This window comes from Oncorhynchus masou, chromosome 5, assembly GCF_036934945.1.
Source record: "Oncorhynchus masou masou isolate Uvic2021 chromosome 5, UVic_Omas_1.1, whole genome shotgun sequence".
NCBI lineage: Eukaryota > Metazoa > Chordata > Actinopteri > Salmoniformes > Salmonidae > Oncorhynchus > Oncorhynchus masou.
The window spans coordinates 75,198,762-75,221,359 of NC_088216.1; the positions used below are offsets into that span (position 1 = coordinate 75,198,762).

At 41.1% G+C, this 22,598-nt stretch overlaps 1 protein-coding gene across 1 annotated transcript; it reads right to left on the bottom strand.

Annotated features, from left to right (window-relative positions):
- Window positions 1–912: 912 nt before the first annotated feature.
- LOC135540246 (zinc finger protein 362-like) lies at window positions 913–22,020 on the bottom strand. Its single transcript, XM_064966784.1, has 9 exons — window positions 21,758–22,020; window positions 16,273–16,336; window positions 15,480–15,732; window positions 14,988–15,113; window positions 9,997–10,306; window positions 9,663–9,887; window positions 8,925–9,003; window positions 6,022–6,180; window positions 913–5,799 (listed from the first exon to the last, which is right to left on the bottom strand). Exons 2-9 carry the CDS (start codon window positions 16,333–16,335, stop codon window positions 5,683–5,685), a joined length of 1,332 nt encoding a protein of 443 aa, XP_064822856.1. The 5' UTR covers window position 16,336; window positions 21,758–22,020; the 3' UTR covers window positions 913–5,682.
- Between the last annotated feature and the right edge of the window lie 578 nt (window positions 22,021–22,598).

Here is a 22,598-nt window from a genome sequence, read left to right on the forward strand (position 1 = left end):
ACACAGCCACAAAGTTATAAAATCACATTTTAAACTTAACCACAACGCTATCCCTAATATGTAATTAAAAACCTAAAAGCAATTTTGTTTTCATTAACATTATAGCCAACTTTGGCCTTGTAGCTGGCCAATCAAAAGTGGATAGCGCTCAGTTCTGCCTCCAGAACAAGACTCGTGACAATAAACGTTGATTTGCGAGATTACTTTTCGAGGTTATGATGCTATATATACAGAGCAGAAAAGAAAAATAAACAATATGCAAAACCCGATTGTGCGATACAAAAATACCAAATCGCTGTGCTGAATATCGCCAGGTGTGTATTATAGACCAATTTCAAATGCTTATTGTCATCAAAAGGTCAAAGAATGGTTTTATACCAGTCCGTTTTGGTCATGAAAAGGCATTTGGGAATCTTTTCATTCAGGTGTATGAGGTGACCACACTTTACTGCAGTTAATACTTTCCACAGGTAACTGAAAAGTACGGTATCTCTAGCATCATATGCCTATTTGAAATAAGTGTGTTTGCCATGGAACAACAGTTGATAACAAGAGCCTCTACTTGGAGGGTACTATGGTGTTGAATGCTGAGCTTTAGTTAATGAACAGCATTCTTACATAGGTATTCCTTTTGTCCAGATGGGATAGGGCAGTGTGCAGTGTGATGGCGATTTATACATTATTATCTAAGGACCTATTGGCCAACAAAAATGATCCAAAACTATTGGAAAATGTTCATACTTTTTGCTCATTCTTACACAGTCCATTCTCTCTTAGTCTTGACTGTGTGTAATTCAGCCAATGTAACCTTGTATATGGTACCACCATTTTTAAAATGATTTATTTAACCTTTATTTATCTCGGGAAGTCATTGCAGGACAAAGGAATGTATTGTTGTAATAATAGCCAGAACTGTTTAATAATTTACTATAGAAAAGGGCTTAACGGTTAATATAGTTTACAGTATATTATTCCATGCTATAAAATCAAAATGCATAAGAGAAGCATCAATATGGGACAAATACAATGTGATGATACAATTACAATAAAGTTAAGGCTTAAATGCGTTTTTAAAATAACAATGTTAATCATTAATATTTAGACATGAGAACAAACGGATTACAAGATACAAGGAGGTATTTCTGTACATAAAGATATCTACACATATTTCATGTGGACACCCAAAACAGGAATTTACTCTTTATGTATACATTAAAGGGCATGTAATATCCTGCAGGACATAGCTGCAAAATAAATGTACAAAATTATGACTCAGTAGAAAATCTCAGTAGACTTGTTTTGAAATTGTTTCTGTAGTTAAACAGATACGATTGGCATCCCTGAAGCATTAGTTTGTTGATTTAATGTAATCTTAGAGAAGTTCAGCTAATTGATGGCATCCAAATTGGCTATTTTAATTTCAGTAAATATAGTACCCAACATCCAATTTGGACCAAACGTCTTCCGACCATTGAGTAACGTAGCTGAGACGATGTCATTTATTCTGTGAATGTCAGTGAAACGTTAGAGAAGTTAGTAATGGAAGTCACTTGCATTATTTACAATAAAGTAGTGTGAAAGTAACAGGTTTTGACTACTAGATGCTGCTGTTCCTGCTATACCTCCACACTCTTATCAATGTTGCTGGTCTCGTGTCTATTAAATAGATCACAACATTTCCTTAGCAATTTGGGGTAGAAAACCAATATATTTGGCTTGATGAAAATACATTTTGGTCATCCTCACAATTCAAGCCAGTCCTCCAGGAAAACAAATCAGTTTGTCCTTCTTAATCTGTGTCCAGGAAACAGCTTCTTTGTGTGTTGTTCATTACCTTTAAAAATATATGGATGAGTTACTGTTAGACCATTTCTGGTGAACAATCAAATTATTAGGCTACAGCAGTTCTCATGGTGTCAATGTTATGGTCTTCAAAGTCCCAAACAAACTGTGTCGTGTTTTGCAATTGGTGTTGGTTGTGTTGAGTTTAATGGTAAATGTCACAATACATACAGAGCTGTTTCCTGATAATGTTATTGAAAAACATAAGACTGCCATGCAATTCATTATATTATTAGGGTTGTTGGAAAAGTCTTCATATAAGAATTGCATAAAGATAGCCCTCTCAATAGAGCAGACACTTGGACTATTCAAGGAGAGTTTGGTTGAAGCATTAGGTTGCTAAGAGAAGGACAAACTGAATTGCTTTCATGGAAGAATTTATTTTCATAAAATATATTGGTTAAGAACCCAAAGTTGCAAAGGAAATGTTGTGACCAATTTAATAAACACAAGAGACCAGCAAAATGGATGTGTGTGGCAGTATAGTAAGAACAGCGGCATCTATTGGTCAAAACATGGTACTTTCACAGTACTTTTGGGTAAATAATGCAACTTCAATTACACATCTCTCTGAGCAGGTAGAGAAAAAACATAACCAGATTCACAAGGTACACATTACATAGTATGGAGAAGCAATACTCCATCCACAGCTTCATACTACTGTCAAACAAAGAAAAATTATACTGTTTACTGGTTGGTGGGGTGGGATTGACATGGGGTGTTGGGGATCTGTGGGTGGCTTTTTACCATTTTTGGGGGGGGGATTCCTCATGTCTTACTCATTGGTAGGAAGATGTTTGGTCCAAATTGGATGTTGGGTACTATATTTATTGAATATTATCTGAATCCCACAAATTCCAGTTGGAGTACAATCAATTAGCTACATTTCTCAGAGATGAAATTATATTTAAATATAATGTTTCAGGAATGATAATCCTGTTATTAATTACAAAAACAGTTTCAGAACAATCTCAAATGGTTGGTGTCGAAATCCTCTCGTGCGATTTGAGGTGCAACAACACAGTAGATAGTGAGGAGGCAGCAAATGTTGCTCTTGACAGAGTTTCACAGTTGTAAACCTATGAAAGGCCAGGAGGTATCACATTTTGTAATGTGCCTTGCTATTTCTCTGCCATGTTCAACCAGATAGCACACCATATGCATCACTGGCAGACAGGGACAATATATTCTAATTCAAACCGTTAGGGATTACAATTATTTGGTTGCAAACCTGTGCATTCTTGGATTTGGCCTTTTCATCTCTACTTCATAGGTAAAATAGAAGGAAATATGAGGATACCCCTTCCCTCATCAATGTAAGTAAACAAATCTATGTAGCACACAGGAAGAGCTCATTCATGTACTTTACCACAGCATTCCAAATGGTGAAGCGGTTCTTTCGGCAAGTCACATTGAAATGTTGCATATAATGGAATGTGTAATAGAAGATATTTCGTAAATTTCCATTTTTAAAATGAGTTTGTCTGCTTCATTTAAAATATTGTTAAAAGTCTCTCAGTTACTGGAATGGCTTGAACCAACAAATATGTTCAGAGCATTCGGAAAGTATTTAGAGCCCTTGATTTTCCCCCCCATATTTTGTTACATTTCAGCCTTGTTCTAAAATTGATGAAATTATTTTTTTCCATCAATCTACACACAATACCACATAATGACAAAGTAAAACGTTTAGAAATGTGTGCAAATGTACTAAAATAAAAAATAAAAACTGAAATATGACATTTACATAAGAACTCAAGTCTCTTTACCCAGTACTTTGTTGAAGCACCTTTGGCAGCGATTACAGCCTCAAGTCTTCTTGTGTATGACGCTGCAAGCTTGACAAACCTGTACTTGGGGAGTTTCTCCCATTCTTCTCTGCAGAGCCTCTCAAGCTCTGTCAGGTTGGATGGAAGCGTCACTGCACAGCCATTTTCAGGTCTCTCCAAAGATCAATCGGGTTCAAGTCCGGGCACTGAAGGACATTCAGAGACTTGTCCTGAAGCCAGTCCTGCGTTGTCTTGAATGTGTGCTTAGGGTCGTTGTCCTGTTGGAAGGTGAACCTTCGCCCCAGTCTGAGGTCCTGAGCACTCTGGAGCAGGTTTTCATCAAGGATGTTTCTGTACTTTGCTCTGTTCATCTTTCCCTTGATCCTGATTAGTCTCCCATTCCATGCATCGGAAAAACATTCCCACAGCATGATGCTGCCACCACCATGCTCCACTGTAGGGATGTTGCCAGGTTTCCTACAGACGTGACGCTTGACATTCAGGCCAAATAATGAAACCAAGATTTAACTAGAACAGAGAATCTTGGCAACTCTACCATAAAGGCCTGATTGGTGGAGTGCTGCAGAGATGGTTGTCCTTCTGGAAGGTTCTCCCATCTCCACAGAGGAACTCTGGAGCTCTGTCAGTGACCATCGGGTTCTTGGTCACCTCCCTGATCAAGGCCCTTGTCCTCCGATTGCTCAGTTTGGCCAGCAGCCAGCTCTAGGAAGAGTCTTGGTGGTTCCAAACTCCTTACATTTGATGATAGAGGCCACTGTGTTCTTGGACCTTCAATGCTGCAGACATTTTTTGGTACTCTTTCCCAGATCTGTGCCTCAACACAATCCTGTCTCAGAGCTCTACAGACAATTCCTTCAACCTCATGGCATGGTTTTTGCTTTGACATGCACTCTCAACTGTGGGACCTTATATAGACAGGTGTCTGCCTTTCCAAATCATGTCCAATCAATTGAATTTACCACAGGTGTACTCCAATCAAGTTGTAGAAACATCAAGGATGATCAATAGAAACAGGATGCACCTGAGCTCAATTTCGAATCTCATAGCAGAGAGTCTGAATAATTTTTATTTGTAATACAGTTGCTAAAATTTCTAAAAGCCTTTTTCCGCTTTGTCATTATGGGGTATTGCGTGTAGATATTATTTAATCCATTTTAGAAAAGGCTGTAACGTAACAAAATGTAGAAAAGGGGAAGGGGTCTGAATCATTTCCGAATGCACTGTATGTCAGTTCCATAATGGACCATTTCATTTCTTCAATACATGGCAGTGCTTATCAATTCAGCAAACCAAAACATTGAAGTTTCTACAAATATCAGCATCAGATTTAAAATATATATTTTAGTGCTCTTCAGGATAGCCTTGAACAGTTTCCTTTTAAATACCATGGATAATAACGAAGATGAAAAATACAACTACAACAATAACACATAGGTATTGGCCCTCCAATTGGAAAGTATTTTGTGTACATTGTTGTCTAAAAGACATACTTAAATGTGATAAAGCTTACTTGTGAACATTTTCTTTTTAAGTAACAAAATGATGCAAACATTGACATTAGGATTGGTACAAAAAATGCTTGAATAAATGATTTAGCTATTCATCTTCTTGGCCTAACAAAAAGGAAGACAAAAGTTCCCAATGCAAATATACTTTTGCAAAGAGTAAAGGGAGAATAACAATATAAAAAAGTGGTCATTTGCTGCTTTATAACACCGAAGGTGAATGTTTTTAGCTGCCTGGAGCAATGCTTTTTATTGTCTTAGCACAGGCCAAAAAGGCTTTTACTCTACCATGAAGCCTGAAAGTGCTGTAAAATCATTTTTGGATGTCCCAAACATTCCCCAACCACAAAATACAAAAAATAAATAAAAAGAGTCTGGCATCTTTTGAAAAGGTACAAATACAGTCTGGCACATTTTTGGAACCCGCATAGAGGAAAACAAACAAATAAAAGCCCATATCTAGGATTGATTACGCTAAAGTGGAGGGGTGGCCTTACAGGGGGTTCCTCCATGAGGGTCAGGGGTGGGGTGTCAAGGCAAATTGCTCAGATGAGGGAGATCCGTATGGGGATATTAGGAGACCCTGTCCTCTGTGGAGAGTGATTGCTCACCAGGTGCTCCACCACCGTGTGTTTAGACATGTGCTTCATAAGGTAGGTCTCCTGAAGACAAACAAAGAAGGGTTCAGTCAACACCGAGGCTCAGTAGACAAAGAGGTATACATGCTTCACTAAAGCGACATTGTTGAGTGATGATCTGACAACATTGGCTCACTCTTATTGCCTGAGAATGAGAAAACAAAGAACGGTCAATTGCAAACAGCGTTGCATGGTTTCTCACATCCTGTGAAAACATCAGCTCATGCTGCACTATAGCCTACTCACTGAGGTGTAGGCTCTGCCACACATGCTGCAGCAGTAGGCCTTGGTGTTTTTGATGGCATGCACAGACAAGTGAATCTGCAATGAGGCTGAGTCCGAGTAGGCACGGTAGCAGTTTGGACACTTGTAGGGCTTGTCTTTGTTGTGCTGTCTCTGGTGAGACTGGGGCAGGGAAAGAGACAGACACAGAGATTACCTAATACAATTATTCACAGACCTACAGTACCAGTCAAAAGTTTGGACACAGCGACTCATTCAAGGGTTTTTCTTTATTTTTTTACACTGTAGAATAATAGTGAAGACATCAAAACTATGGAATAACACATGCAATCATGTAGTAACCAAAAAAGTGTTGAACAAATCAAAATATATTTTAGATTTTAGCTTCTTCAAAGTGCCATAATATGGACTTGGGTCTTTTACCAAATAGGGCTATATTCTGCATACCACCCCTACCTTGTCACAACACAACTGATTGGCTCAAACACATTAAGGAAATAATTCCACAAATGTACTTTTAGTAAGGCATACCTGTTCATTGAAATGCATTCCATGTGACTACCTCACAAAGCTGGTTGAGAGAATGCCAAGAATGTGCAAAGCTGTCATCAAGGAAAAGAATGGCTATCTCAAATATTGTCACACCCTGATCTGTTTCACCTGTCTTTGTGCTTGTCTCCACGCCGCACCAGATGTCTCGCATCTCCCCTGATTATCACCTGTGTATTTATACCTGCATTTTCTGTTTTGTCTGTTGACAATTCATCTTGTCCCGTCAGTTTTTCTTCGTCTACCTGCCTGACTCTGATTTGGATTACGACCCTTTGCCTGCCTCGACTTACCTTTTGCATGCACCTTGCATGCACTAAACTCAGCAAAAAAAGAAACATCCTCTCACTGTCAACTGTATTTATTTTCAGCAAACTTAACATGTGTAAATATTTGTATGAACATAACAAGATTCAACAACTGAGTCATAAACTGAACATGTTCCACAGACATGTGACTAACAGAAATGGAATAATGTGTCCCTGAACAAAGGGGGGTCAATTCAAAAGTAAATGTCAGTATCTGGTGTGGCCACCAGCTGCATTAAGTTCTGCAGTGCATCATGGCCTGCACCAGATTTGCTAATTCTTGCTGTGAGATGTTACTCCACTCTTCCACCAAGACACCTGCAAGTTCCCAGACATTTCTAGGGGGAATGGCCTTAGCACTCACTCTCCGATCCAAAAGGTCCCAGATGTGCTCAATGGGATTGAGATCCGGGCTCTTCGCTGACCATGGCAGAACACTGACATTCCTTTCTTGCAGGAAATCACGCACAGAATGAGCAGTATGGCTGGTGGCATTGTCATGCTGGAGGGTCATGTCAGGATGAGCCTGCAGGAAGGGTACCAAATGAGGGAGGAGGATGTCTTCCCTGTAACGAACAGCATTCAGATTGCCTGCAATCGCACCAAGCTCAGTCCGATGATGCTGTGACCCACCGCCCCAGATCATGACGGACCCTCCACCTCCAAACGGATCCCGCTCCAGAGTACAGGCCTCGGTGTAACGCTCATTCCTTCGAAGATGAACGCGAATCCGACCATCACCCCTGGTGAGACAAAACCGTGACTCGTCAGTGAAGAGTACTTTTGCCAGTTCTGTCTGGTCCAGCGGTGGTGGGTTTGTGTCCATAGGCGACATTGTTGCCGGTGATGTCTGGTGAGGACCTGCCTTACAACAAGCCTACAATCCCTCAATCCAGCCTCTCTCGGCCTATTGTTGACAGTCTGAGCACAGATGGAGGGATTTTGCGTTCCTGGTGTAACTCGGGCAGTTGTTGTTGCCATCCTGTCCCTGTCCCGCAGGTGTTATGTTCGGATGTACCGATCCTGTGCAGGTGTTGCGACATGTGCTCTGCCACTGCGAGGATGATCAGTGTCTCACAGTACGGACATTGCAATTTATTTCCATGGCCACATCTACAGTCCTCATGCCTCCTTGCAGCATGCCTATGGCACGTTCACGCAGATGAGCAGGGACGTTGGGCATCTTTCTTATGGTGTTTTTTTAGAGTCGGTAGAAAGGCCTCTTTAGTGTCCTAAGTTTTCATAACTGTGATCTTAATTGCCTACAATCTGTAAGTTGTTTGTGTCTTAACGACAGTTCCACAGGTGCATGTTCATTAACTGTTCATTGAACAAACATGGGAAACAGTGTTTAAACCCTTTACAATGAAGATCTGTGAAGTTATTTTGATTTTTACAAATTACCTTTGAAAGACAGGGTCCTGAAAAAGGGATGTTTCTTTGTTTGCTGAGTTTATAATAAGTTCTGAGACTAGAACTATCTGCCTCTTGTGTCTGCATCTGGGTCTTAACCTGAGCCATGATAAATATAAAATAGATTTGGATTTGTTTAACACTTTTTTGGTTACTACATGATTCCATTTGTGTTATTTCATAGTTTTGATGTCTTCACAATTATTCTACAATGTATAAAATAGTAAAAATAAAGAAAAACCCTGGAATGAGTAGGTCTCCAAACTTTTGACTGGTACTGTATTTGTCTAGACATTCAGGGTGGGGAAACACCTGTCAAACCAGGCCATTATCTGACCAAAATGGAGGAAAATCATGCTGAATATGTAATGTTCAAAATCTAAAACATAATACAGTAAAAATACAATTATTTACAAAAGTTGGCATTAATTTCAGATATAATAGCATGTGTGTGAAATATGAGGAATGAATAGCATTGTCTTTGATTGTGGATTTGATATGTTATGTGTTCCTCTACTGTAAAACCAATTGTGACAAATGTGACACTTTAGGAGATTTTATGCCAACCACAGCGGTAAAGAACCCAGCATCAATGCTTCAAAAGTAGAACCTGAGCATGAGTTTAACTGAAAATACCTGCAGATTGGAGAGCTGGGTGAAGGCTTTTTCACAACCTGGATGGGCACATTTATAGGGCCGATCCCCAGTGTGAATTCTGTAAAAGATATAGTGTGTATATATAGTAAATGAGGCTGCAGGCACCCATGTCAACATAGGGCAGCAGGCAGGATATTTTTTTTTTTTCTCTCTCTCTAAGATAGTTCATTTCCTTTTTGATATAATCTATAAAGGCAAATAACACTAGGGTAAATAAACGTAGGCCTAGATTCAATCAGATCAAGCCATTAACCGTCCGTAACTGATGATGTGGCATGTCGGAGGTGTAACTGTGTTGGAGCTGTCAAATTGGTGAGTCCCACTCACGTTTGTTCAGAATGAGAAAGTGTAGGCAATATAGAAATAATGACGATCCAATTGAAAATCATTAAAGAAAAGAATGGTTTCTATCAGCCTTAGAGGTGTAGATTACAACTCACATTCCTGTGCCATCTTATAATCAAGACTGGGATTTATCTTCATGCGACTCAGTGCATGACAGCTCTAACACAGTTCTGACACCGCCAAAACAACTGCAGGTGTCAGGTAGATAGAATCTATCCCTTCAAGCGTTAGGATTCTGGGAAAGATACATTATCACCACACTATATGACTTATTTTCCTTTTTGGTGTTCTTGGTAGAGCATCTATAAAGATCTGTATAGGGTACATGAAAACACTATCAAACTTGTGATCAAATAAGTCCATAGATTTGACCTGGTGTGCTGCTGCAGGTGGGAGAGCTGGCGGAAGCATTTCTCGCAGTAAGAGCAGTGATAAGGTTTGACGCCCAGGTGAATGCGGAGGTGCTGGGCCAGGTAGGATGCGTTGGTGAAAGATTTGGAGCAGTAGGGACACTTGTGCGGCTTGACCTCTGTGTGGGACTTGGAGTGCATCTGCATGTCTGACTTGGAGAAGAAGGTCAGTGGGCACAATTTACACCTGTGCAAACACACACACGAAACACACCGTAAGCAATCAATATGACAGTAATACATTTGGAGTGAAATCAACATGTAGCAGTCTATAAAAGTGTAATGTGTGCTCATGCCTGTAGCATTTGCCCTCTTTGGGGATGATGGTGTGGCAGGATTGGTCGTTGCCTGAAGCGAGGATTGGGTAAGGCACCACCAACAGAGGGCAACCACTGTTCTCGGCTTTTATCTTCTTACGCCCTCGCCCCAGCAGTCCAGCAAGGCCCCCGTTACTTTTGATTTGCTCCATCCCAGGGCCACTGGCCAAGCTGGAGAGGACATGATGAGGCGAGAGGGCTCCGCCTAGCCGGCTCTGGCTGTTGGAGGTGGGTGTGGTCAGAGTGATGGAGGTGTTATGGTTGCCAGTTCGAGAGGAAAGTGCCAGACCTGGCAAGTCAAGAGGTGAAAATGACTTACAAACTAGATTTAACAGAACTGTAATGCAAGACTGAATATATACACTATATATACACAAAAGTATGTCGACACCCCTTCAAATTAGTATATTCGGCTATTTCAGCCACACCAGTTGCTGACAGGTGTATAGAAATCGAGCACACAGCCATGCGATCTCCATGGACAAATATTGGCAGTATGTTGGCCTTACTGAAGAGCAGCTCAGTGACTTTCAATTGGGTACCGTCACCTTTCCAACAAGTCAGTTCATCAAATTTCTGCCCTGCGAGAGCTGCCTCTGTCAATTGTAAGTGCTGTTATTGTGAAGTGGAAACGTCTAACAGCAACAACAGCTCAGCCGCGGAGTGGTAAGCTACACAAGCTCACAGAAGGGAACTGCCGAGTGCTGAAGTGCGTATCGCGTAACAATTGTCTGTCCTCAGTTCCAACACTCACTACCGAGTTCCAAACTGCCTGGGAGCTTCATGTAATGGGTTTCCATGGCAGAGCAGCCGTACACAAACCTAAGATCAACAATGCTCAATGCCAAGTGTCGGCTGGAGTGGTGTAAAGCTTGCCGCCATTGGACTCTTGAGCAGTGAAAATGCATTCTCTGGAGTGATGAATCACGCTTCACCATCTGGCAGTCAGATGGACGAATCTGGGTTTGGTGGATGCCAGGAGAACGCTACCTGCCCCAATGCAAAGTGCCAACTGTAAAGTTTGGTGGAGGAGCAATAATGGTCTGGGGCTGTTTTCATGGTTTGAACTAGGCCCCTTAGTTCCAGTGAAGGGAAAACAACACGACAGCATACAATGGCCAAGTTAACAAACAGATCACAGACCATTTTGAATCCCACCGTACCTTCTCCGCTGTGCAATCTGGTTTCCGAGCTGGTCAAGGGTGCACCTCAGCCACGCTCAAGGTACTAAACGATATCATAACCGCCATCGATAAAAGACAGTACTGTGCAGCCGTCTTCACTGACCTGGCCAAGGCTTTTGACTCTGTCAATCACTGCATTCTTATCGGCAGGCTCAACAGCCTTGGTTTCTCAAAAGAATGCCTCGCCTGGTTCACCAACTACTTCTCAGATAGAGTACAGTGTGTCAAATCGGAGGGCCTGTTGTCCGGACCTCTGGTAGTCTCTATGGGGGTGCCACAGGGTTCAATTCTCGGGCCGACTCTTTTCTCTGTATATATCAATGATGTCGCTCTTGCTGCGCGTGATTCTTTGATCCACCTCTATGCAGACGACACCATTCTGTATACATCTGGCCCTTCTTTGGACACTGTTAACAAACCTCCAAACGAGGTTCAATGCCATACAACACTCCTTCCGTGGCCTCCAACTGCTCTTAAATGCTAGTAAAACTAAATGCATGCTCTTCAACCAATCGCTGCCCTCACCCGCCTGCCCGACTAGAATCACTACTCTGGACGGTTCTGACTGAGAATATGTGGACAACTACAAATACCTAAGTGTATGTCTGAACTGTAAACTCTCCTTCCAAACTCATATCAAGCATCTCCAATCCAAAATTAAATCTAGAATTGGCTTCCTATTTCACAACAAAGCCTCCTTCAATTAAGCTGCCAAACAGCCTCGTAAAACTGACTATCCCACCAATCCTCGACTTCGGCGATGTCATTTACAAAATAGCCTCCAACACTCTACCCAGCAAACTGGATGCAGTCTATGACAGTGCCATCCGTTTTGTCACCAAAGCTCCATATCAGCCACCACTTCGACCTGTATGCTCTCGTCAAACCCACTGGCTCCAGGTCATCTATAAGTCTTTGCGAGGTAAAGCTCCGCCTTATCTCAGCTCACTGGTCACCATAGCAACACCCACCCGTAGCGCACGCTCCAGCAGGTACAGTGGGGCAAAAAAGTATTTAGTCAGCCACCAATTGTGCAGGTTCTCCCACTTAAAAAGATGACAGAGGCCTGTAATTTTCATCATAGGTACACTTCAACTATGACAGACAAAATGAGGGGAAAAAATCCGGAAAATCTCATTGTAGGATTTTTAATGAATGTATTTGCAAATTATGGTGGAAAATAAGTATTTGGTCACCTACAAACAAGCAAGATTTCTGGCTCTCACAGACCTGTAACAACTTCTTTGGAGGCTCCTCTGTCCTCCACTCGTTACCTGTATTAATGGCACCTGTTTGAACTTGTTATCAGTATAAAAGACACCTGTCCACAACCTCAAACAGTCACACTCCAAACTCCACTATGGCCAAGACCAAAGAGCTGTCAAAGAACACCAGAAACTAAATTGTAGACCTGCACCAGGCTAGGAAGACTGAATCTGCAATAGGTAAGCAGCTTGGTTTGAAGAAATCAACTGTGGGAGCAATTATTAGGAAATGGAAGACATACAAGACCACTGATAATCTCCCTCGATCTGGGGCTCCACGCAAGATCTCACCCCGTGAGGTCAAAATGATCACAAGAACGGTGAGCAAAAATCCCAGAACCACACGCGGGGACCTAGTGAATGACCTGCAGAGAGCTGGGACCAAAATAACAAAGTCTACCATCAGTAACACACTACGCCGCCAGGGACTCAAATCCTGCAGTGCCAGACGTGTCCCCCTGCTTAAGCCAGTACATGACTAGGTCCGTCTGAAGTTTGCTAGAGAGCATTTGGATGATCCAGAAGAAGATTGGGAGAATGTCATATGGTCAGATCAAACCAAAATAGAACCTTTTGTTAAAAACTCAACTCGTCGTGTTTGGAGGACAAAGAATGCTGAGTTGCATCCAAAGAACACCATACCTACTGTGAAGCATGGGGGTGGAAACATCATGATTCAGGGCTGTTTTTCTGCAAAGGGACCAGGACGACTGATCAGTGTAAAGGAAAGAATGAATGGGGCCATGTATCGTGAGATTTTGAGTGAAAACCTTCCATCAGCAAGGGCATTGAAGATGAAACGTGGCTGGGTCTTTCAGCATGACAATGATCCCAAACACACCGCACGGGCAACGAAGGAGTGGCTTCATAAGAATTTTCCACCTTCATTTGCAAATAAATTCATTAAAAATCGTACAATGTGATTTTATGGATTTTTTTTTCTCATTTTGTCTGTCATAGTTGAAGTGTACCTATGATGAAAATTACAGGCCTCTTTCATCTTTTTAAGTGGAGAACTTGCACAATTAGTGGCTGACTAAATACTTTTTTGCCCCACTGTATATCTCACTGGTCATCTCCAAAGCCAACACCCACTTTGGCTGCCTTTCCTTCCAGTTCTCTTCTGCCAATGACTGGAACGAATTGCAAAAATCGCTGAAGTTGGAGACTTCTATCTCCCTCACTAACTTCAAGCATCAGCTATCTGAGCAGCTTACCGATTGCTGCAACTGTACACAGACCATCTGTAAATAGCCCATCCAATCTACCGACCTCATCCCCATATTGTTTTTTTACACACCAGTATTTCTACTTGCACATCTATCACGCCAGTGTTAATTTGCTAAATTGAAATTACTTCACTACTATGGCCTATTTATTGCCTTACCTCCTTACTCCATTTGCACACACTGTATGTAGATTTGTATATTGTGTTATAGACTGTACTTCTGTTTATTCCATGTGTATCTCTGTGTTGTTGTCTTTTGTTGCACTGCTTTGCTTTATCCTGGCCAGGTTGCAGTTGTAAATGAGAACTTGTTCTCAACTGGCCGTCCTGGTTAAATAAAGGTGAAATAAAAAGAAAAACAATGACATACTAGATGATTCTGTGCTTCCAACATTGTGGCAACAGTTTGGGGAATGCTCTTTCTTGTTTCAGCATGGCAATGCCCCCGTGCACAAAGTGCGGTCCATATGCAACAGTATAACTTTAGACCGTCCCCTCGCCCATACCCGGGCGCAAACCAGGGACCCTCTGCACACATCAACAACAGTCACCCACGAAGCATCGTTACCCATCGCTCCACAAAAGCCGCGGCCCTTGCTGAGCAAGGGGAAACACTACTTCAAGGTCTCAGAGCAAGTGACGTCACCGATTGAAACGCTATTTAGCGCGCACCACCGCTAACTAGCTAGCTATTTCACATCCGTTACACATACAGGAATGGTTTGTTGAGGTCAGGTGTGGAAGAAACTGACTGGCCTGCACAGAGCCCTGACCTCAACCCCATCGAACACCTTTGGGATGAATTGGAACACTTACTGCGAGCCAGGCCTAATCGCCCAACATCAGTGCCCAACCTCACTAATGCTCTTTTGGCTAAATGGAAACAAGTCCCCGCAGAAATGTTCCAACATAATTTGGAAAGCCTTCCCAGAGGAGTGGAGGCTGTTTTATAGCAGTAAAGGGGGACCAACTCCATATTAATGCCCATTATTCTAGAATGTTTGACCAGCAGGTGTCCACATACTTTTTTAATTACGCAGACTTGTTCAGATAAAATTATTTCTTGACATGTTCCCTTTTAGTTAGTCGCTCAACATAGGAATACTCTTTGTGCCTACTCCTTGGCTGAAGTAGTTTGAAATCACACCGGTAAGCCAAAAGTCATGTCACATTTTGAGAAGCCTGGATTAGTCTACAGGCCAATAGTACAGGATTCTGGAAAAAAGCTGTGGAAGTCAGCCTCTCTTTCCGTGTATGTGCCAGGAGGCACAAATGTCAAAACAATGTCATTACCTGATAGGTGATTCGTTCTAGAGGGTTGGTCAATGATTTGGCGCAAATGCCAGTCTTCCCACAATCCTCTTGCTTTTATAGCCGTCTTATCGTCCAGATTCAAATTTACATCACCAAGAATACGTCCTGTTAGAGATGTGCAGAAAATGCACATAATTTACCAGAAATGCTTTTACAGGAAATATAAAGCCTTGGCTCATAAGAATCCATAACAATTTTCCTTATCTATCCATCCATCAAGGATAAAAAAATATATAAGTATTACAGTAATTACAAGATACAATTTACAAAAAGTGTTGGGATGTGTGCCAATCATTTGATGAGACTGAGGAAGATGGGAGGGAGAGTGATCGCATGACATTCAGTAGAGATGCATTCTGATGTGAACCACCTCTGAGAATGGGTGAATTTCTTGCACATCACTAACTGAGTGAGGGGTGGTGGTCAATGACAATGGAGTCTGGCCTGGTGAGGTGGGTGTGGTCAGCGTACCTGCGACTGAGCTGGAGGCCGTCTGGGTGTGCAGGGCAATGTCTGGCTGGGACGAGCTGTGGACATGGAGACCTTGTTGCATCTGCTGCAGTTTCTGAACTGACATCTGGACTTGCTGCCCACCTCCTGTCTGTGTAGGATTCCCCAGTCGTTGCTGAGGGGAGGGAACTGTGGAAGGCGGCAGGTGGGGTGGTCTGATCTTCTCAGCCATCAGCTGTTCCTTGATCTTGTTGATCAACACAATATTATCCATCTGATAGCAGGTAGACAACACAGAGACAAGAGAACAGTCAGTTAAATCTGAGACATTCTCATTTTGGAAAATACTGACTGTGACCAAAGTTATCCTACTTATGCTTGTCAGTCAATTTTGGGACTATAATTGATGTTTATGACTGCTACGGCCACATAGGCCGATCACAACCAGAGAAGTTGATTTTTCGGTTCAGTTCCTCTAACATCTTTGAGTGGGCTTACAATTGTGTTGCTTTGGCTCCCTCCAATGGACTCAAAGGGAAATAACTTAAAATGTAACCTAATAACATTTACAATAATTTATGTCCTCTCTTCAGGTGATCTGTAAAAATAGTGTGTACTTTACATGGAAATGTGGATGACAATCAAGCAGGCAAAATACCTCTCATTGCTCATGGGTCTCAATGTTACACTGCCTAGAATAATAATTTAAAATCTTCCCAATATACTGCCCACTGTCATCTTCTTCTTCATCCTCTTGTACACTAACAATCCTGTTGTTGAATGTTAGAGGGTAAAGTCTACAGTTAGTACTCACCTGCCCAGGCATGGTGGGGGGTGGAGGCCAGAAGTAGGGATTATTAAAACGAGGTTCAGCCATTCTATGAAAAACAAACCAAATAAAAAATTATATTCTGCACAAATAAAAACATGTTTTTATTGTGCAGTGAAACGTGTGGTTTTACAAGGTCAGTCGTAGTAGTACGGCGCCCCTGGAGCAAATTAGGGCTAAGTGCCTTACTCAAGGGCACCGACAGATTTTTCACTTTTTCGGCTCGGGTATTCAAACCAGCGACCTTTCGGTTATTGGCCCAACGCTCTAACAGCTAGGCTACCTGCCGCTAAGCTTCCTGTCACTAGACTACCTGCCACTAGCCTGCCGCTAGGATACCTGCCGCTAAGCTACCTGCCACTAGCTTGCAGTTAGGATACCAGCCGCTAGCCTGCCGCTAAGCTACCTGCCGCTAGCCTGCCGCTCTACAACAGTTTATTCAGCATCATACAATTAAACGCAAATGTTTTCAGCATTTATGAGTTCATAAGTTCCAATAGACTTATATAGTTAATACTTGCCATTTAGCCACATGCCAAATACTGAGCTTATGTTTGTAAATGTGTTGTATTCTAGCCTCCCGATTTCAAAGTAAATGGAATTACTTTCTAACTTCCTTCCCATTCTCTTCCTTCACCATATCCATGACAAAAGTTTGTTTCCACATGCACTGTAGCTAAGTATAAAACTTCCTCCTCACGCTGTTCTGAGTCACAACTTTCTAAAGTTGCCAACAGACAGCTGAAAATTTGCAGAGGATTCAATTCAGCAATAAATTATTCAAAGAAGAGAAAGCTTGTGAGTCACAGGGATTGTCTCCTAGGAATTACCCAGGAGGCCTTTATTCTCCCTCTGTCAGCTCGTCAGCAGGGTCTTGAACCACCACACTGAATGATGAACATCTCCTCAAAGAAAACACAATCCCATAACATGATAGGCTATAGCTTGTTAATGAACACTTGAAAGCTGCTATCTGAGAAAGCAGAAATGTTTATAAAAATACAGAGACAGTAAGCAGCTCAGAGCTGAACTACTGTCCATCCTCCTCTATGTCAACCAAACCATGGGGTCATCAGCTAGTCTCATGGGAAACAGGACAGGCACTTTGTCTCTCTCCTCCAAATACATCATGAACAGGACATAAATGATATCTCAAATGATGACAGGTCAGCCAAAGAAATTAGTTTGCTTTATGAAAGCCAGCATATGTGATGGGAGTCTAGATGGAGTCAGACAGGTTGCATAATATGTTTTTCATAGTCTTATGAGCTTGTCCAAAAACTATATAGAGGCATTTTGGCAGTTTCCTATAACATCTTGTGATTGAAGATAGAATTGCAAAAATAGTTGAGGCGTTTGAAAAAGATATGGTCTTTCGGTAGCCTACAGTGTCTATGAGAATGTTGATATTTTCACATGGGACAAAGTATCCCCGCTTCCTGATGTTCCATTTAGAGTGTATGTCATTGATTTTCATTCCAATATCTCTAAATGCAAAGGTCCAATTTGGAAGTATTTGGGGGAAAGAGCATTGCTTCTCTTTGTCCCATGGTAGAGCCTGCTGCTCACTCATAGCTGTCTGAGATCTGTGGGGGTCTTTCTTTCCATTGCTTCGTTTTTCAAGCCTTATAATTTTTTCATGACATATTGCGTGATTTGGCACAGACTACCATTCTGATGTCTGACTTAGCAGCGTAGCACAGTCCATTTGCATGAGCCAAAATAAACAAAAAAAATATGTCCAAGCGTATGAACCTAAACCAAGAAAATATTTCCCTAATGATGCCGACGGGTGTCCGTTTCACTTCCTGGAGTTACTCTGAGTCTCCTGGGCAAAGATTTGTTTTATTTTTTTCACCTTTATTTAACCAGGTAGGCAAGTTGAGAACAAGTTCTCATTTACAATTGCGACCTGACCAAGATAAAGCAAAGCAGTTCGACACATACAACGACACAGTTACACATGGAGTAAAACAAACATACAGTCAATAATACAGTATAAACAAGTCTATATACGATGTGAGCAAATGAGGTGAGATAAGGGAGGTAAAGGCAAAAAAAGGCCATGGTGGCAAAGTAAATACAATATAGCAAGTAAAACACTGGAATGGTAGATTTGCAATGGAAAAATGTGCAAAGTAGAAATAAAAATAATGGGGGGTGCAAAGGAGCAAAATAAATAAATAAATTAAATACTGCAGGGAAAGAGGTAGTTGTTTGGGCTAAAATATAGGTGGGCTATGTACAGGTGCAGTAATCTGTGAGCTGCTCTGACAGTTGGTGCTTAAAGCTAGTGAGGGAGATAAGTGTTTCCAGTTTCAGTGCTTTTTGTAGTTCGTTCCAGTCATTGGCAGCAGAGAACTGGAATGAGAGGCGGCCAAAGAAAGAATTGGTTTTGGGGGTGACTCGAGAGATATACCTGCTGGAGCGTGTGCTTCAGGTGGGAGATGCGATGGTGACCAGCGAGCTGAGATAAGGAGGGACTTTACCTAGCAGGGTCTTGTAGATGACATGGAGCCAGTGGGTTTGGCGATGAGTATGAAGCGAGGGTCAGCCAACGAGAGCGTACAGGTCGCAATGGTGGGTAGTATATGGGGCTTTGGTGACAAAACGGATTGCACTGTGATAGACTGCATCCAATTTGTTGAGTAGGGTATTGGAGGCTATTTTGTAAATTACATCGCCAAAGTCGAGGATTGGTAGGATGGTCAGTTTTACAAGGGTATGTTTGGCAGCATGAGTGAAGGATGCTTTGTTGCGAAATAGGAAGCCAATTCTAGATTTAACTTTGGATTGGAGATATTTGATATGGGTTTGGAAGGAGAGTTTACAGTCTAACCAGACACCTAAGTATTTGTAGTTGTCCACGTATTCTAAATCAGAGCCGTCCAGAGTAGTGATGTTGGACAGGCGGGCAGGTGCGGGTAGCGATCGGTTGAAGAGCATGCATTTAGTTTTACTTGTATTTAAGAGCAATTGGAGGCCACGGAAGGAGAGTTGTATGGCATTGAAGCTTGCCTGGAGGGTTGTTAACACAGTGTCCAAAGAAGGGCCAGAAGTATACAGAATGGTGTCGTCTGCATAAAGGTGGATCAGAGATCTCAGACAACACGAAAGAGAGGTTGAACAGGCTAGTAATAGGGGTGGCAACAATATAAACTTGAGTTGATTATCTCCACCATATGACAGCTCAGTCTTTGATATGCCATGTTTGACGTTGGTGATGACAACCAGCCATCTTCTCCGGCGACAGAGAGTAGTGTCAAACTATATTAAAGTAGAGACCTTTGTCCATTTCAAATACACAAAGTGTAGGGCATCCTGCCTGATGGTGACTGTATGGGGTTTCTTCTCAGCCATTATTTTGTAAACCATTGGCTCAATGGACATCCAGCCTACAACAGGCATAACTGCTATATTCAACTATCTGATCAGACTGGGAAAAAAATATGTCTTTCCCATGGCTACCCCTTGAAGACTGTATACTGTTATCATGGTATTACCAACATATTTTGTAACTTGACTTTGTCTAGATCAGTTCCTCTTATGTACAGTATGATGGTTGATCACGTCATTGGACACTAAACTGACTTTCTGAGGTTATTTCAGGGATAACAGGGACATGGTGCAGAACTGAGCCCTGGATCTAATCCTGTGGACCTACTGTGTATGCAATCTAAAGTTCAAACCAATTGGCAAGACAGTAAGATTTCATCCAATTGATTACCTTAACTATTCCAGGTAACTAAACCTGCAGAGAGAATAGGTGATTACGAGTGTTTTTCAGATGGTAGGTTGCCAATCTGATGTACTATGTTTCTAATTTATACTCAGCTGGAGTAAAATCCAACAGAGCCACATACTGTGGGAACCCAGGATCAATGTTGGGAAATTAAACACACTTCACTCCTGTTATTGTCTAAGCCACTTGAAGATATGCCTATCATTAAAGTGTGGAACAACAAAATGTTCAACAACAATGGAGCAAATGTATCCCATGACCTTTTCACATGCAAATATCACTTGATTTATATTATGTATATGTAGTGATTAATTTGCCATTCAAATAGAGCAATATTACTTTTTCTTTTGTTAGAAGTCTCATAACTAATCATACACACCGTTGTTCAAAAAACCTTTTTCCAGTATGCAATGTTGAAACATTTCAATTGTATTGAGGAAGCAATGTCTTCAATTGAAATATTACAATATTTTGCATTTGTGAAATAGCCACGGTGGACTAGTTTATAAGCTATTTGAGTCATAGCAGAAATGGATGCATGCTGAAAACATCTGGTGAGATTGAGAACCACCATCTGAAATAAACGTGTCTATAATAAACCCGCAACACTGATGAAATCAATCTGAATGTATCGTTGTGTGACGCAGTAAAACCGCAAATATTCCTGTTTAGCACTCAACATTTTGTCTATTGCTGTCAAGACAGTCAGATGTCCTAAGAAAACTATTCGACCACTGTTGCCTATATAAACGTATAGGGCTGGTCGTGTTTTTAAGAACATTAAAAAGAATAGGCTGCAGGCTATCAATCTTCTGACAATTAGCGGCAAATTAGTAAATACATCGTGTAACATTAGCCCAACATCACATTTGCAGTAATATAATATAGGCTATTATTTGCTCTATAAATTATTTTCTCAAAACAAAGTGATCTATTATTAGGATATAACAAGGGATGGCACATCACTTGAGGACGGTCCAGACTTGTAGACTAAAACAAAAGTTACTTAACTTGTCCTTTATTCTATCGGTAAATCAGCGTTTATTTCCAGATAAAAAAAAGACCTTTAGAACCTAAAATGCAAACACATAAAAACATCCAATAAGGTGCATTTTGACTGCAGAGCAACTCCAATCCCCCTAGCTTGTGCCTCGCTCCAATGCCTCTCCCACATTCACAGACAGTTTTATTAAAACATTTCAGACAAAAGGAAAACAAAAATGGCAGCCTGTCTTATTTTTATAAGGTCGGGACGCCATATTCTGCAGATCCCACATTTACAGATCCCACAATTAAAAACAAGACTCGATGCATGCAAATTTGTCATCCGTTTATTTGTATTAAGTGTTCGAATGATTGTTTACTTAGATGTACTGGTTTGAATAGCCCGGCTCGAGGAATAAAAAAAACAAGACACTTCCCACAACAAAGCATGCATCGCAAAATGCAATGCGTTACGGTAACAGTTCGCTATCCAAATCCACAATTTATTCCCGAAGTAGCAAGCATAACTGCATTTCATCTGGCGATTTATTTTTCCTACATTCATAATAGAACTAGAATGTTGCCATATTCAAAAATGGATTGGTAATACACTAGTATTATTTATTTTTGTAACTTTTTGACGACTGAAATGGTAGCAATAACTGCTTTCAAAATAGCATTGAGGTAGCCGAACGTTTTTAGAATGCCACGCAGAATATAAACGGGAAACAAATGTATACAAACCTGACACGTCGATTGTAGATTTTATTATATTTGATAAAAGGTTATTTTTGCTTGTCTTCAGTCGGAGTTACTTCAGACCTTCCGGGTCGCCATCTGTTCACTTCTGGGTGCTGCAAGCTAGGAATTGCTTTCACTGAAGCGGTCCGTTTTAAGTTAATTTTTAGAAATAGGCCTACAAGAGTACAAATATAGATATGTTAATTTTGAATACTTGCGCGATATAAACGTGGTTCAGCAGATTATGCGTAATTGTAGTGACATAATTGACAAGCCTTTGGTGTGGCAGGACTGTCTGTACCATCATTTCAAGGCACAGATTTACAGTATGTGATCAGGAGTGGAAAGAAAGAAGCTGCATTTAATGGATACAATTAAACAATTCTCAACAAACAATGCCCATCATGCCCTGAATTCTCGCAGATGTATACATTGTAAATTGTACAGATCCCGTTCTTTGAAGGCACACGGGTTCGCATATCGTATTGGTCTTTGTAACTGGAAAACAAAATCAGTCATTGGAGGTTTCAAGTAGCAAACATCCTCATTGCTTGACGCTCACCGTAGTGTTTTTATTTTATTTTTTTATCTCTTATCAATAGGCTACTTCTCAAATTTAAAGGATTTTTCGGATAAGGGTTGAAAATGGGGGTCACTGTTCATGTAAACCCTATAGCACAGAGTAGCCTATTTGGTGTTTTACCCTGAAACCGTAATAATTATGATAATGTATTTTTAAACTGTTGAACAGGCCTATATATATATATATATATAAGTATTATACCATGATATTACTATTAGTTTCTGTGCTGTAATCACTTTTTCTGGTCAAACATACATTTAG